Consider the following 17612-nt stretch of genomic DNA (forward strand, 5'->3'; position numbering starts at 1 on the left):
ACCTCCTTGCAGGTAGTTGTAGAGAGCGATATGGTCTCCCCTCAGCCTCCCCTTCTCCAGGCTAAACCACCCCAGTTCCCTCAGCCACTCCTCAGAAGACTTGCTCTTTAGACCCCTCACCAGCTTCGCTGCCCTTCTCTGGACACGCTCCAGCAACTCGATGTCTCTCTTGTAGTGAGGGGCCCAAAACTGAACACAGTATTTGAGGTGCGGCCTCATGAGTGCTGAGTACAGGGGAGTGATCGCTGCCCTGTTCCTGCTGGCCACACTATTCCTGATACAAGCCAGGATGCTGTTGGCCTTCTTGGCCTCCAGGGCACACGCTGCTGGCTTGTGTTCGCATAACTAACAATTTGCAGTAAGCTTCCTGTTACTTATATTAGCCATAGGACAAACTTTTAATTCTTTTTATTCCATTTTCAACTGGTAAGACGACGATAGGTTTACTATAGCAGGAGTGATCCAAGCTCTGCTATCACAGTAAGCATCACAGCAGGCAAATATCAGCAAGCCTATTGCTTAGGTCAATTTAAGATAAGAGAAAGACAAGTGTGAGTTCCTTTCCTTACTTTGGCTCAGGTTTGATCACTCAGTGATTGATTTGTGTTGAATCCCACCTATGTGTAGAAATAATAGCCATGAGGCTAATGGGAAAACCCTATAGAATTACACCTCCTGCTTAAGATTTTCAGGGCTGCAGAATGGCCAAGGTTGGCAGGGAGCTCTGCAGAACTAGTCCAACCCCCTGGTCAGAGCAGGGTCAGCTACAGCAGGTTGCTCAGGGCTGTGTCTAGTTGGATTTTGAGTGTTTCCAAGGACTGAGACTCCATAACCTCTCTAGGCAACCTGGTCCAGTGTTTGACCACCTGCACAGTGAAAAAGAAAAAAGGGAGGGTTGTCTTGTGTTCAGGCAGAATTTCACATGTAACTTGTACCCATTACCTCTTGTCCTGTCAGTCAGCACCACTGAGAAGAGTGTGGTTCCCCTTTTGATTCCACCCATCACACATGCAACATTGTGGTTAAATAAGACCCCTATAAAGCTGAAAACCTCAACGCTTGCTTTTGGGGTTGGGTGGTGGGGTGGAAGACAGGCTGTTAAGCAGGTGTTTGCTACCTGCAGCCAAGGTATCTGCAGCACAGCACAGCCTGTGCCTGTTCATGTTAATTGTGTTGTGGTTCAGTCACTCCTCCAGGTACTGGGGCCTGGAGGTCAGGATCACTATGCTTTTTTCAAGTAAGTAGATGTTTTATTATATAGCTACCTTATATTGCCTTTGCATGTATTTTCCCTGTTAAGTCCTCGTAGGCCTTTTATACACATTTTCAAAACCCTGCCCTTAGGACTTCTTACTAGAAGTAGCTCTTCAAGATATACCTGACAGAAGTCTACTGTAAGGCATAACGCTTTTGAAGTACCCTGCCCAAGGCTTAAATTTAAAAGTGTTATTCTAATTCTCAGCACCTGTACATCTGCAAGTATGACCAAAGTCCTGCTATGTGTAGAGCTGGAACCCTGTGTATACGCCAAGGGGCTTTCATATAAGTAGGCACAGAGGTACAAACAAACATCAAGAGCTCAGCTAGGTAACGGGTTTTTATGAACTACCTGGGAGGACCATTTGGTCTTAAATGTTCGTCCTCTAGTGGTTGTTCTTATGTTCATTCATTGTTCATTCTTAGTCTAAAATCTAATTCTTCAAGACTTCACACCGATTAAAAAAGTGGAAGGAGCACATTAAGGACTCTTCACTGGAAACACCAACTGTCACATTGCACCGCAGTATTCCAGTGTGTTTAGTGACAGTGGGCGAGATCTTGAAGAAGATGATCATAAGGTGGGGTAGAAGGTTGATAAAGGAGACAAATCCACAATTGCACCTCTTACTCCATCTGTCCTTCACGGATTCCCTACAATAGTCCTTGGCAGACTAGGAGGGGAAAGAGGAAAAAGGAGAAGACAACAAGTTTTAAGTCATGTCCATACTACTGCTAGATTTATTAGAACAGAGCCTAGTTGATTTGGTAAAAGGAAAAAAACTAGGAATTACTCATCTTTTTGGAAATTATAATACAACAGAACGTACCTTTTCCAGAGTATTTTTTTTTCTATTTAAAAACACTAGTTTAATAGAGTGCTTGTTGGATGATGGTCCTCAATGAATTAGACTATTACACTGATCAGAATGTTAACAATGAATACATGGCAAGTCAGTAAATTCATACCTTCGCATCTTTAAAAGCAGTGTTGTCAGAAAGCAAATCCTGAGAGGGGATCTTGTCAATACTTATAAATATCTGAAGGGTGGGTGTCAGGAGGATGGCACTGGACTCTTTTCAACAGTGCCCAGTGACAGGACAAGGGACAACGGGCACAAGCTGGAACACAGGAAGTTCCAATTAAAATGAGAAAAAGCTTCTTTACTGTAAGGCTGACAGAGCACTGGAAGAGACTGCCGAGAGAGGTTGTGGAGCCTCCTTCTACGGAGAATGGACACATTCAAAACCCGCTGGGACGTGGTCCTGTGCACGCTGCTGTAGGTGTAGCTGCTCAGGCAGGGGGGGTTGGACAAGATGATCTCCAGAGGTCCCTTCCAACCCCTACCGTTCTGTGATTCTATCGCTTCCTACCAAAATATCAAGTCCAAGACCTCCCTTTTTCATGCAGTCTATGCCTGACCCATGTATCCTTTGACAGGTCCTATGACAAGGATCTCAATGTTCTAAATTGATAGTTTTGCAGTTCTCTCCTAAAATACATAGCACTAAACGCTATGCAGTATCTGCCAGCACAGTATTCAAAGTAAGTTCTGTATTTCCCCACAAACATCAGCCAAATAGTGGCTTACCTTCAGGAGATCTGGGGATTAGCTTAGGTCATAACTGAAGATGCTTTGTACCTACAGCCATCAGAGCAACCAACTTGTGGAAGAGGGAAAATGTCAAGATACAAAACTGAAGTTGTCCAAGGTAACAGATGTATCTTCTAGGGTTTATTTGTAGAGTGGGTTTTTTTTGGTAGTACCTTAAGTCAGAAGTTTTGGGAAGCCATTCACACAAAGTTTAGAAGCATTTGAAGTGTATAGTCTGATTCTCTACAGGAGACACGGAAAGCTTTTAAACAGGAAAAGCTACTGTTCACTTTGTGCCTTAGCAATGTCATAGAGCAACACCAAGGTTGTGCCTTTGCTAAGGAGGAAGCCACAGAGTTTTTCTGTGTGATCGTACTTACTGTCTTCCAGCATGCTTCAGCTTCACACCCTGTAAGAGAGAGAGCCTAGGAAAACAGATGACTATATTCAGAGTACTTGAATTCCCTTTGTCTTCCAGTAGGGGCAAGCCAAGGAACCCTTGACAGCCTAACATTTTTGTAGATCTTTAGAAAACTAGATGTCAGGGGCAGATAACAGTAGTGAAGAGTTAGAGGAATTCACTAAATCTTGAAGATCAGATATGGCTGAAGCAAGCTACTGCCCATCTTCTGTAATGCTAAGCATCCTTATCTATCTTTTAAAAGGAATACACCCAGAACACCAACAAGTGTCAAAGTTGTATGTGGACACAGAACAAAGTTCCATGCCCACTCCATGCAGGGCAGGAGAAACCTGCTTGCTTCCTTGCAGCTGTTCATGTTTTAGACAACCTGTATCAGCTTCTCCTTTTATATATAATCTGTTAATGCTGCTGAGTTACTATGAAAGCTTAAGATCCACGGCCAATTTGATTCCCCTACTGAGGGGTATTCCCAGCTTTGTCAGATTTGCAGTGTGAGCACCAACTGTAGCTTTATGCTTTGCAACTTTCAGAATGGTGCTGCCACTGTCCAGTGAACTACCTTTTTCATGCTGTTTTCTTTCAGGTGTTTAAGCCCATCCCACATTTTTCTAAGCAAATCCTTGTCCTAGACCTCACTTTGTACAAAAAGGACAAGTAGTACCTGTAGGAGGCTTTTGGTTTAGACATAGTATAAGCCACATCTCCTTGAAGAATGCTGCAGTCTCTTGAAGAAGGTGGTTAGGTAGCTCTGCATACAGTCCAGGGGAGAAGATAAGCAGGAACAGCTCTAAGGCTCTTGATTCTGGCCCAGAATTTCTCATGACATAGCCCCAAATAAGCAGACCAGTTCAGTCTGGAGATAAGTCGGAGCTGGACCCTCCATGCTGGCCAGGCTCATCCAACAAAGTTAAGGTATTTCAGTGAGGGCTTGAAATCTGTAAAATCAGAAGATATGCACTGCTTGGGGAAAGGGTGGAGGTGGAAAAAAGCAGGAGCTCTTTAGAACCACGTATTTGCATCAGAAAAGCAGTATGGACATTAAGACATTCTACCTTAATTTATACAAGGCTTAATATGGTCTTGATTCTTCTAGGGTTCTGCAGAGGCTGGCACTACTGGCAGTAGCAACTGAATTATCAGGCCTTTGGAATAACTTCCCAATACAGTCAGCCATACACAAGTTATCCTTCCATGACTATTACATTTGCTTGCTTACTTCAAAACACGTTAGAAAACCTCCTGTTTTTCTAAGAAGGTCTGAGACTATTAGTTCATATTTTTTGGCTGCTTACACTTGCTACAGACCCCTGCATTTACCCATTGGTTTGGCATAAAGGCATTTGTTTCCATTGTTCTCTCCAGACTACTCCGTGATGCAGCATTTTCCTCTTCCTGTTAAGACCAATACAAAAAAAAAAAAAAATGAGTCCTCTTATATAACAATTTTTACCCCTCCCTCAAAGCCAAGATGAGGTGTCCTAACATTTGCCTTACACACAAGCATAGTAGACATCCTACCTGGGAAACTGAATCTTAAGCCGCTTCAAACAGTAGTCAGCCTAGAACTGCATTTATGTTAAAAGTTACTGTTGCTTGGTCACAATACCATGTACACCATGACCTCTTGAAAGGGAATGAGCCTGAAGTTGTAGCAAGAGCTATTTTATAGAATTGGCATGCATTTCAGGTTTAAATCAGTACTGTACTGGCATTCAAGAATTTCAGTCCCCATACAGACTGAGATGAACAGCACTTTTATTTATTTCAGTTACAAGAAGAAAGACAAGTAAACCTTACAACCAGAAAGGCAATGAAGGCCTCATGAGCTTAGTGATAACCATTTCATAATCTAGGCAGCATGTTATGATTTCTTGAGATCACAAAGAAAGCATACCCCCCCTCTAAAACAACTTTTCCTTATTTCTGTAAGGAAATTTCCTGTAAGAACAGCACACTGATGTTAACAGAATCAAGAGGGACCACTGATGTACAAAGCCTACATTCACCCTCCCCACCCCTCCCCCCTCCCCCCGCCAAAGGCTTAAGTGTAGACTTTATTCCAAAAAAGATAACACAGTCATGATCACAGTTAGAAGAGAGGGAAAAATTAAAGTCTGTTTTCAAATGAAGTCAAATTATGATGCGTTAATGAAGTTAAGTGAAGATACTTTCTCATATGGCAATGTATTTAATGGGTAAAGAAACTCTCCGAATTTTTAAAACAATGCTTATCTGACTTTTGTAGTGGGGAAAAACAGCTTACATAAAAGCTGATCCCCCTACCAAGCACTCTAGGTAAAAACTATGATGTAAGGGAAGTGCTAGAAACATGTGGGCAAAACTACTGTACAAAGTGTCAAGTGCAAACACCCCTTACCTAGAATTCAGCGTATTTACTTAAGTATAATAGAAAAGTCTGAATTCAGGAGTGGTTGACAGTGGGATACAGTGCTACAGGTTGAACATTAGCCACTAAAGGACAAACCCAAGCATGCATGTATCCAACCACAAGGGAAAGACACGCTTGAGCTTCCTAACCTGCTCATTTCTGCAGTTTGCTCTAGTATTATCTCCTCCTTCATTACCAACTTAATTCCTGCACTCCTTTGAAGGGAACCCTTTAAAAATCTCCAAAATTCTGGATTATTAAAAAAAAAAACCACAACAAACAAACCTAAAAAAATAACCAACAACAACAACAACAAAAACATCAAAACCAAAAACTTCACTATTTCAAAGGACACAGAGCTGGAAGAAGAAAGGGGAAAAAAAACCCAGAGTTCACAACTCATCTCTTTGGTTGCTCTTCTCAGCAGTATTGGATCTAGAAAACATGAGGAAGTACCAGATTAAGTACTGTTCCATCATCCTTCGCTGTTTAAACAATACAGTTGAGGCAGACCATAACTTCTTCTGTCAATCACTAGCAGGTCTGTTTTGGTACATAAGATATTAACTGAAAAATACATTTTCACCCATGCTACATGTCAGTTCTCAGTTTCCCCTCACTTAAGTGGTCAGGGATACGTTTATTAATGCAGTACTCACAGTAAGTCTTGGAATTTCAGGCAGACCTATTCATTCCCAAGAAGTATCCTTTCGGCTCAGTGAAGACTTTTGAGTACCTTAGTTTACATTCATTCTGGAGGCAGCCACCATCATTCCATTTACCCAAAGTACTATTTTTAGTGGGGCTGTTACCATCTTGAAATTGCAATTTAAAGTTAACCAGTAATACAAGAGAGTACTTTTCAGTGTTTCCAGTGAAGGAGCTGAGAAAAAAAATCTGTAAGAAACCATTGCTGCAATTTTATTTTAACAAAAGGGCAGATTTATTCATGTTTACAAACAAGTTTCAAAAACAAAAAGGAGAACATGTATGCTACCCACTAACAACCTTTCAAAATGCCAACAGCCCTCATGCTGCATGAAGGATTCTATAGATCAGGAGAAAAAAAAATTAAAAAAAAAAATCACAGTTCCACTCACAGTTCACCAAGACAGCACTAAACTAACATGTTTAGACAAAAACAAAGGACTAAGATTCTGATGTATTTTGATTTAATCCATTTTGCCCGAGATAACAGAAATATTTCAAGCAAGTTCCATCACATATTGATGTCCTGCATTAAACAATCCTACTAAGTTCTGAACAAAAGTTATTCAGTAAGTTTCTCAAAATTTTTAAAAATTAAACAGTTGTTTCAAAACCATTAAGTAGTAAATGTATTTAAGAAACTAATTAGGACAGAGGCCGTAACTTCATTAGAACACCACTGCTCATGTTTTTACAAAGCATTAGTGTTATCTATTTGGCTATTAGTATTAGCAATTTATCTACAATATTTAACAAGGTAAATTGCAGGCAAAATTTAGTACAGTTTCAATAGAAACACCCTTTTCCTGAAAATACAGCAGTATTTGAAGGACTTTTTTTTTTTCTTTCGTCTCTGCATCATTTATAAGGAAGCTTCCCATCTATGAACAGGAACAAAAAAAGTATCTACAAACCTTGTAAACAGATCTGTATCATTTATAAACATAAATAATCCAAATTATTAACAGCCAACAGCAGAAATTAAAGTATTAATTCAATGATCCAGGGCCTCCTTGCCCTTCCCAGCCTTCCCCTCAGAAAAGGATCATGATAAACTAAAGCTCTGCTAACACACTGTTCAGGACCATTCTTAAGTACAACAGATGATCCACAGGTCACTTATGCTGAGTTACTGTTTATCTGTCAGAGTTCATTATTACTCCCACCCCCAGAAAAGCACCCTCCAGTCTGGCAGAAAGCTTTTTTTAAAAAAATAAATCTACATTCGTACAAGTGTGTCTTCTGTTGAAGTCCAAGACAAGAATATCATCTTGTCCATCATAATGTGTAAGAGACCCAGTTTCAATTTCTTTACAATGCAGCTAGTGTGTTAACATTCAGCTTACAATCAGAGTGATGTTTCCAAACTATGTAGCGGGCTCCCTGGGGATGAAGAGGTAGCAGACTTGTTCATGTCTGTTGTAAGGTGAATTCCACTGTCAACCGCATTGTTATTTTTATTGGGAGAGGGTGGGGGAGTAGAGTTGCGTTTTGTTGGAGCATCATCTTCAGCATCAGTATCATCAATAAGGGGAATATGAGGCTCGGAGTCTTCTATTCTAAACTCAGGATGCGTCATAAAATTGTGAATTGAACTTCGTGTCTCAGGTTTCTCTAGCCCCTCGTACAAGGAGCTACGAAATGCATTCACCACTCGGATCTGTAAAAAAAGAAAAAAGGTTGTTAAAACACCGCAGATTTACTGGTAATGGCATGGTTCTTATGAGTTTGAATCCACAAACAGCTAGACATGAGTGAATCAAATTTGTATGTGATGCAGTGGAACTTGCAATAAACTGTAAAAAATGAAGAGCATTTCAGTAGAGCACTGCCAGTCTACACAGTAGGAATAAAGATTGTAAGAGTACTGCAAAAAGCTGAAGGGCCTAAAAATTCAGACATGGCACTAGAATTGTTCAATTATTTAACATGGGCTAAGCATTTTTAAGAAGTGAGGTCAACAATTATTTACTTATTCACAAATTAAACCTCAATGAGCGTTTTAGTGAATACTTGGGGGAGGGTGGAGAGGGGGGAAAAGAGGGGAGAGGCTGAAAATAAGTTAGAGGGTAAAAGGGTTACTAATTCTCATGCTAGGAATTAGGATGTCAACTGACTATGAAAAAGCCAAGCAAGTGTAAGCCAATGTCACAATGACCGGACATTTACAAAGAGTCATGCAAAAAAGGATACCACTGTAACAGCTGTAAATATTCGAGTATATACCCATTTACCACACTAAACAAAGTTCCTTACTGAATAGTGCTTTGGAAACTTAAGACCAGAACTGGGAAATTGAATACTGCACTGTACAATTAAGTAGCCATGACAGGTTGTAACTCTGAAGAGACTATCCAAGTAACATAAAGTATGAGAAAAGCAGGTGATCAGCCTTTGCTTGAGTCTTCAATTTACATTGAATTCATGGACCAAATTCCCAGGCTAAGTACTATTCCAAGTCTTTTCATTGTTTAATTAACATTTTTCAAATCAGAAAGCTAAGTTGACAGAATTAATAAATAAACATTTCAGAGTGAAATTAGATTGAATAAAATACAGCTTCATTTTGCAAATTGTTCATGTCCAGGTTGACATGAATTTAAGCTTTCCATACTGTAATTTGAATGATGAAACCACCTGCCCGCACCCCACTTCTCCTCCCATGCTCCACATGTTTCCCTGATCAACTACAGGAATTCAGGATTCATTCTTGAACTGATAAAACAAATAAGGTCAGGCAGAAGTCAGTGACCCCTTTGTCCAACACTTTCGCCAAGATAGTTTCCCCCTTCTGTTAGTTCCTTATTCAATTCTTAGCACCTCTTCTCTGATTAAGTCCCCAGCACAGTTTCAATCCCAAAGCTCCTGTTGTGTAGTAAGCAGCAGAGCAGCTCTAGTGAACAAGAGCCTACTGTTACAAACAGTAAGTCCAATTTAAAGATATTTTTTTTTGCACATCCAAGATGACTTGTTTCAAGCTGAGAAATACATCATGACTAGTGCTTCTGTAGAGTTCCTTGATAGTAAAAATAAAGTCACTTCTAGGTGAAGGATGAAGCTGGAAGGTCAAGCAAATCAAGAGCACAGACTCCAAAAGAGCAAAGATACACCAAATAACCTCACTGTAAACACAGAGAAGGGATCCCCAAAAGCAATGCCATTTTCAAATTTGCTACAGAGAATCACTGCACATGATAGAGTCTTAGGTCCTGGCTGTTCTTTGACCTCCAGAAACAGCATCGTTTCCCTGACCATACCCCCTCAGAGCACTTGCACAACATATTTTACTCAAAAGGTATCATGTCCCCATTTTTATCCTACAAGTACATGGCTGAACCCCATTACCCATGGAAACCATGGGGAGAGGCACGCACGCAAGGTAGAGGACATAACTACCAGTAAAGGGAGGGCAAAGAATTGTGTGAATGTGCTTGAGAAGTAAAAGATTACAACAGTAGCTAGTACTTTACTGTTCATCACATGAAAAAGTTGAGCACACTGTTAAGGGTTTGGCATGTTACATCAGCTTTAAGTAAGTCCAGAAAGCTGCATAAACTATCTTGGCACTTCCCAAGAAAATCAATGGTGACAATGCCAGACTGAAAGTTTGCGATGCCTTTATTTGGCATGTTGCATCTCACTGTGCCACTGATTTATGTGGCAAAATGAAATATGACCACCTCGTGGGACTGGTTTTTCATTGCTTACAGATGGTAAGTTAGAACATAAGCAGTAACGGAAAACAATTTTTGGCTTAACAGGACAGCTGTAATTATCATAGGAATATAAGCATATCCACAATAAAGGCTTGGTTCCCATGCAGAATGCATACTAAACAAGTGGTGTAGACACTCCTATGAACCCAGGACCCTCAAAGAGTCTAGCCATGAAGGCAGAAATCAGACTGTCAGCATTTTAAGTTTTACAAAAGGGAAAATCTAGTGTTTTCAAGGCTTTATTTTCAACTACTCAAGATAATTAGACAAGAGAAGTAACTATAAATAAATTGCATAAGTGAGGAGCAAACAAGACAATTTGTAATGTGTAATTTGTACTGTCATCAGGCCTTCCTCATATTAGTACCAGAATAGCAAGGAATGCAGTAAGCACTCCAAATCCTCCTAGCCAGATGGCTGCTTAAGGGTTGCAACCTCACTTCGTAGGAGCAGTTGAACTATTTTCCAACAAACAGCTCCAAAAGAGACACACAGTGAAATAACACATCTACCTCCCATTAATACATATTATTTATCAGAAGTTGTTCTCCTGGATGGTGTAGCAGAGGGCTGTACTACTAAGTGAGGACCAAAAACTAGTTCTTTGCTATAGTAGCTCCATATCTGCATTGGTCATTTGATGCAATGAGATGCTGCAGTGCCATTAGTTTCTGCTCAAATGGCAGCATGGCATGAAGTTGCTCTCTGAATGTCTAATTAATGTTCTTGAGTGTGGTTAGGGATACAGGTTACTAATTAGCATTTTATCTAGGAGATGCAATCCTGTGCATCCTTGTTAAAACTATTTTTCATTTTGTGTTCTTGAGGCATGAGAATTTGTGAGCTGAGCTTCTCAATACTACTGCAAGGCAGCGAAATACCTGTCTCGCCAACGGAGGACAAGTACAGAAGTAAATGCTTGTGCAAGCTCACACAGGAATTCTAGCCAAGACAAATAAAAAAAAAAAAAAAAAGAAAAAAATCGGAAGAAAACATTTCTTTTAAGACAGCTCCTGAAATTAAGGGTCTTCATCCATCTGGTAATCTGAAAGTTTAAAAAGCAAGGGGATGGGAAAGAAGCCCTCTTAGAGTTATTTTAAAACACAATTATTTAACCAGTCTCTGGGAAGTTAGACAAGGAAGTTAAACATGTAATATATAATTAAGATGGAAAACTCTTTCAGCAATAGATATTAGCTATCAGTATTCAACTACAGCTGTTATGCATCTTCAGGCTCCAGAGTTTAAGCCTGTATACACGAGTAATTAAATTTCTAGCCTCTACAGAGAGGAAGGCTGAAACTGAAATGCCACTTAGCGCACAATATAAAGAGGGCAGAATTAAGGTGAGACAAACTTTACTTTCACTGATGACTTATGAACTGCTGCCAGAAGAACCTAGAGAGGAAAAAAACCCTTCAGATTTGAATGAAAGTTTCACCATTCAATGCTTAAGCTTTTTTTTTTTCCTTTTTATATTAGTTAATTAAATATTTCTTCTGACTTGTACACATTTTAGAAGCTTTGTTTCGCCACCTGAATCCTGATGTTGAGAAAGTTGTGTTATTCAGTAATAAAAAGGTCCAACAAAAAGCAGAGATTCAGAAGTTCCTTACAGGCTACAAAGAAAATGCATTTAGCACTCCATGTTCTAACTACATTCATATTTTTACATACCATTTGCTTTCCCATGAGCTTGTTTACCTTAAGTGTCATTTGCGCTGCAGTGCAACACGTCTGTTTTTGTTGACCTGGGTCCATGATTATACAGTTAATTCACTTATTCAATGTAAGTCACCCTATGAGGCATATACTCGAAAATTTACAACAGTTTTCCCGTTTTATCTTAAATATCCCTCTGTACACAAATGGATGAAGGCACAGGATGTGCAGGCTCACAGCTTTCACATTAAAGTCTTTTGCTGAAACTGTTCCACCTGTTCTCAGCCCTCTAAGAAAAAAAAGTCTTGAGGACTCCACTTTGTGGAAGAGCTCTATAAAAGCCTGAACGATGATTTTAAGTACTAAGGAGAAAATGAGAAACGTTAGGTACGTGAATTAGGAAATGTTAATTTCATGCACTTTAGGAACACACACTCACACCCCACAGTAGTAGAAGCAGTAGTAGAGGAAAACACTACATGTGTAGGGGTAGAAATATTTGTTACATCATGGTGCTGGCTGGCGATGGAGGGTTGCCGCCTTAGAGCCCCCTGAATGGTACTTCCACTCTGGAAAGCATTCACTACATCCATCTGCAAGGAATCAGAGATTGTGACAGCTTGCTCAGCAAGAGAGAGAGAGAGAAAGAGAGAGAGAGAGAACAAGAGAAAGGACCATCCCATCTATAACACACAAAAAGTAAAGAAAAAAGGCACTTTTTTTATAGAGCAGATACACAGGCAAGAGTTGTATTTAGAGCTGAAGAAAACAGAGGACCCTGAGGGATTACACATCCATCCATACCCCCTTTTGACAGTCTCAGTCACACCAGTTAGAACTGCCACCTTAGTCAAAGTACTGGAGATGGAGAGGAGAGATTTCCCTCATAACACCCACTGCATCCTACCTTTTCCAAGACCATACCTGAGTTTGTATCCTGTTTAGGCCCCTAAACCACAAGATCTGACCACGACGTAACTCTCTCTCAGCATGATCGATCTCCTCTACATCTTCTGCTAGTTCTTCTTCAGGAATCTCTTCCTTTTGTGTTCCATGACCAGCTTCTTTAAGGAATTTCAGACGGCTGGTTGGAATTGTTGAAATCAACTAACGGTGAGTAGAAAATATAAGTCAGGATTATTCTTAAAAAAAAAAAGTAATACCAGACTTAAGGCTTAACATAATACCCTGCATACAATTAGCAGAGTTGAAAAAAAATTGAAAAACCAAATTATGTAAATGGGATGAGTGCATCAATGTAGAGCAATCACTCCAGCTCAATAGCTGCAAAGCCGTGGAATATCCTTACCACCGCAACTGAGGTGTGAAATTGAACTTGGACTACATACCTAGAAAACAAAACATCCTTGCTAGGGACAGAGAATTCTACCTTATCATTACTTGACTATGCCAGGAAGGAGCAGTACTGAAGCTACAAGAGCCATTAATTCTGTAGATTGTGCTTGTATCTAGAGCTTTCAGGGCTCCATCAGTTTGATGTGCATGATGTGTTACTTCAAGTGAGAACTACATCATTTAATTAAAGTAGCCACCGTTAATTCAGAAACACAGAGCAGACATGCATTTTTTTGTGACCTGGAAGGTATCAATCCATTTACAAGGTGAATGATGTTTCCAAAATCCTTATCTCAAGCTATTACTTTTCTACTCGGTGTACACTAGTTCTTCTATCTTGACTAAACAAAAGCTACATATGGCTGTTCCAGCTTTCCTTTTCATCCCCACCTTCAGGGCTATTCTGATGAACTATGTAGTTAAGGGAAGTCATCTTTTGATACGTCCCATCTAGCAGATCCGGATCAGTTCCAAGACTGCTTTCCTTGATCATCACAAATAGCTGCAGAGGAAAAAGACTGCTCCAAAAGCAAGATAAACAGTCCTTTATGCTGAAATTGCTGCTATGAATGCTCACAGATCACACTTCAGTTTCTACTATGCTCAGAAAGTCAAAAGTTCTTTGACTTTAATGAGATGCTAGAGCAGCATGAACCGCAGCAGGGTATCTTTGACACTTTGGGTCAAAGGTATTTCAAGGCATCTCAGTTCTCTTCTAGGCTACTTTTAAACCTCAGAGTGTCTCTATTTGATTTTTTTTTTTAAATAATTAATTTTCCAGAGAACCTTATTAAAAAGCTTATATCCGCCTTCAGAATATGTGTCTATGTAAGTGTTTACAACTAAAATTCACCCTACCAATTTTATACTGAAACCTGAAGTGTTCTTTACAAAATGGAAGGAAAGAAACTGTAATGGAAAACTCTTCTTGTGCTATGAAAAGTTTAGACAAGTATGTCATTAAATAATGGAAAACTCCATAGCTCTAAAGTTTCATTTAAATAGGCTTGCTGCTTACAAGCACTGTTGGGCGTGCAATAGTAATGAAACCTGGGGAGGGAGGGGGTAGGGATGGTGATAAAAGTGCAATAGCTTAATAGGTGGAAAAACTTTCCAATTATTTCACAATCATGCAAATGAAGACTAAAGAGAAAGTTGGTTTGAGTTTTTCTGCATTTCTTGCTACTCCAGGAAGTTTTTAAATCAAGAAAATACTAGCAAGTGTAACAATTCTGATTTTTCAAGAAAACCATTCAATACTTAAGTTAAATAAATTTCAAGAAACATGTTCATTGCATCTGTATTCTTGCAGAACTTCTTCTAGTACTTATATGGCTAGAGATACTATTTCATATTTAAAGGTAGCTATAGCTGCTTCTAGTAAGAAGTTACTAAACTTAAGCCAGCCATAGCATCTAGTTATGAAAGGTAACCGATTGACCAAGTCAGAGTCAGGAATATCCAACAACTAAGGACTTTCTAGCTATTGTACTTGCCAATTTTAATCAGTATTTACTGTTCATTCCCATATAAAGTATTCTAATGCAAGTAGATACTTGGCACTTTGAAAAAGCTAGTTTACCTGGCCCCAGAGTAGTGTTCCCATGCCCAGGAAAATGGACCACAGCCATTGTTCAATTGAGAGTTCTGAGCAACTGAATGGCTTCCCACCAAACTGCACAATAATTATCTGTAAAGAGCAACATCATTAAACAACATGTATCAGTGACCTGTTAATAGAAAATTCCTTAATGCTTCAAGTTCACTACAAACAACTCTGCTTTAGAACTTAGGACTTCCCGTCTTATTAAACATATACTTCCACTGCCTCAGCAGTTTGGGCGAGTTCCCAAACCTAAGCCATCTTCTTCCGCTTTTCAGTACTCCAAGAACTACCCATTTAGTATTCAGATGTCACACGTGCAAAAACCTGTTGGCTCTTTCACTTTGCTTGCAGTTCTTTCCCTTCATTTCACAATTACAGCGTGTGTTCGAGGCTACAAATATACAGTGGTTATTTATCATACGAACACCCATCTCAGAACCAAGTTGATTAATAAACCTCTACTAATACAAGGCATAGATCCACAAGACATGAAACATCTCAGAAATAAATCAACAGGATATTTACTATGTATCCCATCAGTGTTAAACGTCAGACTTTAAATCATCACAGTGTGACACCCAAGTAGTAAGTCTTGGGGGGAGGGGACAGATCTCCAAAGCTAAATTAACTGAGCTCCTACTGACATACCCATTACAACAAGCTGTACAGGCCCTAATGAGCAGGGTATCCCTCTGCATAGGGATTATATACATGAAAGTCTGCCCTGAAGAATCAACAATTCAAGTAGCAGGGCAGGCATGAGAGGGCAACAGTACTGACCGTTAAGTAGGACACCTGACAGCTGAAAAGCCCAAGAGTATCTTCTTATATTAACACAGAATAGAACACTGAGGTGACAGCTCAGGAGTTGTTTGGGAAGGCGTTCAGTCACCAAGTTTTTAAAGGGAAAGTTGCAGTCAGAAGTAATTTCTACACATTTGGCTTTGTTGCACGAGAACAGTCAGTCTACTGCATATGCAACCCTAAAAATAAGAGTAGCTTCTGAAGAAGTGTCATGTGAAAAACCCTAAACCTGGGAGAATAAGTGAACTAACTTCACATGAAGCAGAAGTACTTAAAAGTTAAGGTAAGTTAAGGTAAGAGGTAATTAAAAGTTAAGGCCATTTAGAAGGTGAATCTATCTTGTGAACTATTTTCTTTAGATTCAGTTTTGACTTGGTGTTTCTCAACACCAGTCTGTTAACTCCATCAGTTTCAGATAATTTAATTTCATTTGTTAGCATATACTGAGTTAACTAACTAGCTTTTACAAATCTGCCCAGATGCACCAACAGAAGGTCCCTAGACGTCAGTGTTTTTCACCTAAACCAGCAGCATCTATAAAGACAACTGTAAAACATGTACCATAGAGATAACTAATTTCTGCATCAGGAAGGTAAAAACTGATACATAATTTTCTAAAGCTTACTCATGTCCTAATCTCATTACGAAGGTATGAGATGTTTTAACTTCTCTATAATTGTTTAAATGAGCTCTGATTCAGATGCACAGGCAAATACTACAAGGAAGAGTTCTGACTGGGGGGAACATACAGCTGCTTCACATTTTGTCAGGAGACTAGAACACTGAGATCAAACTGAAGGACTAGAAAATTCAAAAGGTACAAGTACTCCTACATTCCAGTTTTACCAATTTCAGAAAGGTCTTAGCTGAAAACCCTGTCAAGCAGCACTTCCAAGTGATTTATAGTGTGTTTGACACTGAAGGTTTTTCACATTGCAGAAATGAAATGCCTGGCACTAGCTGATTAGCATTTCCAAGGTAAGCAAGTACATCAGTGTACCAAGTGCATTTTCCCCCCACCCTCCAAGAATTTACTTACCTGCACAACAAATGTCCCCAGAACAATAGAACAGAAGATAGCGTTGTTAAAGATTCCTTCAAAAACGTTTCTTTCACCATGAATTTTTCGGGCATTAATTTCATTAAAAAGCTGCATCATCACAAATGTATTAAATACAATAGTATAATGCTCTGAAGGAGGAGCATGCAGAGGTGCATTTCTTCCACTATCGATATCAAAAATTTTCTCACCTGTGTATAAAAGGCATTTATCAGCAGCTTAATTGGTGTCTTTACACACACTCTACAACAAAAAACTAGTTTTAAGATCACGTCTATGTACAACTTTTAGAATAACTTTGAAAAGCCTCGGTATTCTTACCAGCAAACAGGAGCGTGAAGACCACTACAAGTTGGTAGAATGCATGACCCAAAATGTTCTTCATCATTGTACGAGAAATCAAAGGTTTGTTTCTACCATAAGGCTTTCGCAACAGAAGAGCTTCAGTGGGTGGTTCTGTTGCCAGGGCAAGAGAAGCTAATGTGTCCATTATGAGATTTACCCACAGCATCTGCACAGCTTTAAGCGGAGAATCCTGTAAGATAGATAAATCAACCCTTAGATAAATATAAGTGAAGAAATTGCAGCTATTAAAGGCATTTATTATACAACATGGGCATGTTCTGAAAAGCAATATGTTCTTCGGACTAGTATTTAACTGAAAGCTTGAATTCACGAGTTAATCAGTCAAGACATTTTCAACTTTTATTAGCTGAAACAATCCACCACCATTACGTACTTGTGTTATGCATGCTCCTGTAAAAGCAACAATTACTGCTACTACATTGACAGTAAGTTGGAACTGAAGAAATTTGGAGATGCTGTCATACACATTTCGTCCCCACATAACTGCTTTAACAATACTTGTGAAGTTGTCGTCTGTAAGGATAATATCAGAAGCTTCTTTAGCTACGTCTGTTCCAGCAATGCCCTGGTAGAAAAAGAAAAACACTATGAAATATAACAGGATGCACCAACTTACATAATAGAAGCTATTACTATGTCGTTGGTCAGCATTCACTTTACTCCATGTTT

General features: G+C 39.4%; 1 protein-coding gene across 6 annotated transcripts in view; it reads right to left on the bottom strand.

Annotated features, from left to right (window-relative positions):
• Positions 1-6563: 6563 nt before the first annotated feature.
• Positions 6564-17612, bottom strand: part of ATP2B1 (ATPase plasma membrane Ca2+ transporting 1) — a 63593-nt gene continuing 52544 nt past the window's right edge. For 4 of the 6 annotated variants that reach the window (XM_064450684.1, XM_064450667.1, XM_064450674.1 and 1 more), the window contains exons 16-21: positions 17317-17508; positions 16899-17112; positions 16557-16768; positions 14690-14797; positions 12676-12858; positions 6564-8033 (exon numbers count right to left, since the gene is read on the bottom strand). In XM_064450684.1, the coding sequence (XP_064306754.1) occupies positions 7722-8033; positions 12676-12858; positions 14690-14797; positions 16557-16768; positions 16899-17112; positions 17317-17508 (1221 nt within the window). In that variant the 3' untranslated portion in view covers positions 6564-7721. Of the gene's footprint in view, positions 8034-12190; positions 12345-12675; positions 12859-14689; positions 14798-16556; positions 16769-16898; positions 17113-17316; positions 17509-17612 lie in introns of all 6 variants that reach the window. The other 2 variants (XM_064450705.1, XM_064450696.1) reach the window with 2 other exon arrangements.

Source organism: Phalacrocorax carbo, chromosome 1 (assembly GCF_963921805.1).
Source record: "Phalacrocorax carbo chromosome 1, bPhaCar2.1, whole genome shotgun sequence".
In the NCBI taxonomy this organism is placed as follows: domain Eukaryota; kingdom Metazoa; phylum Chordata; class Aves; order Suliformes; family Phalacrocoracidae; genus Phalacrocorax; species Phalacrocorax carbo.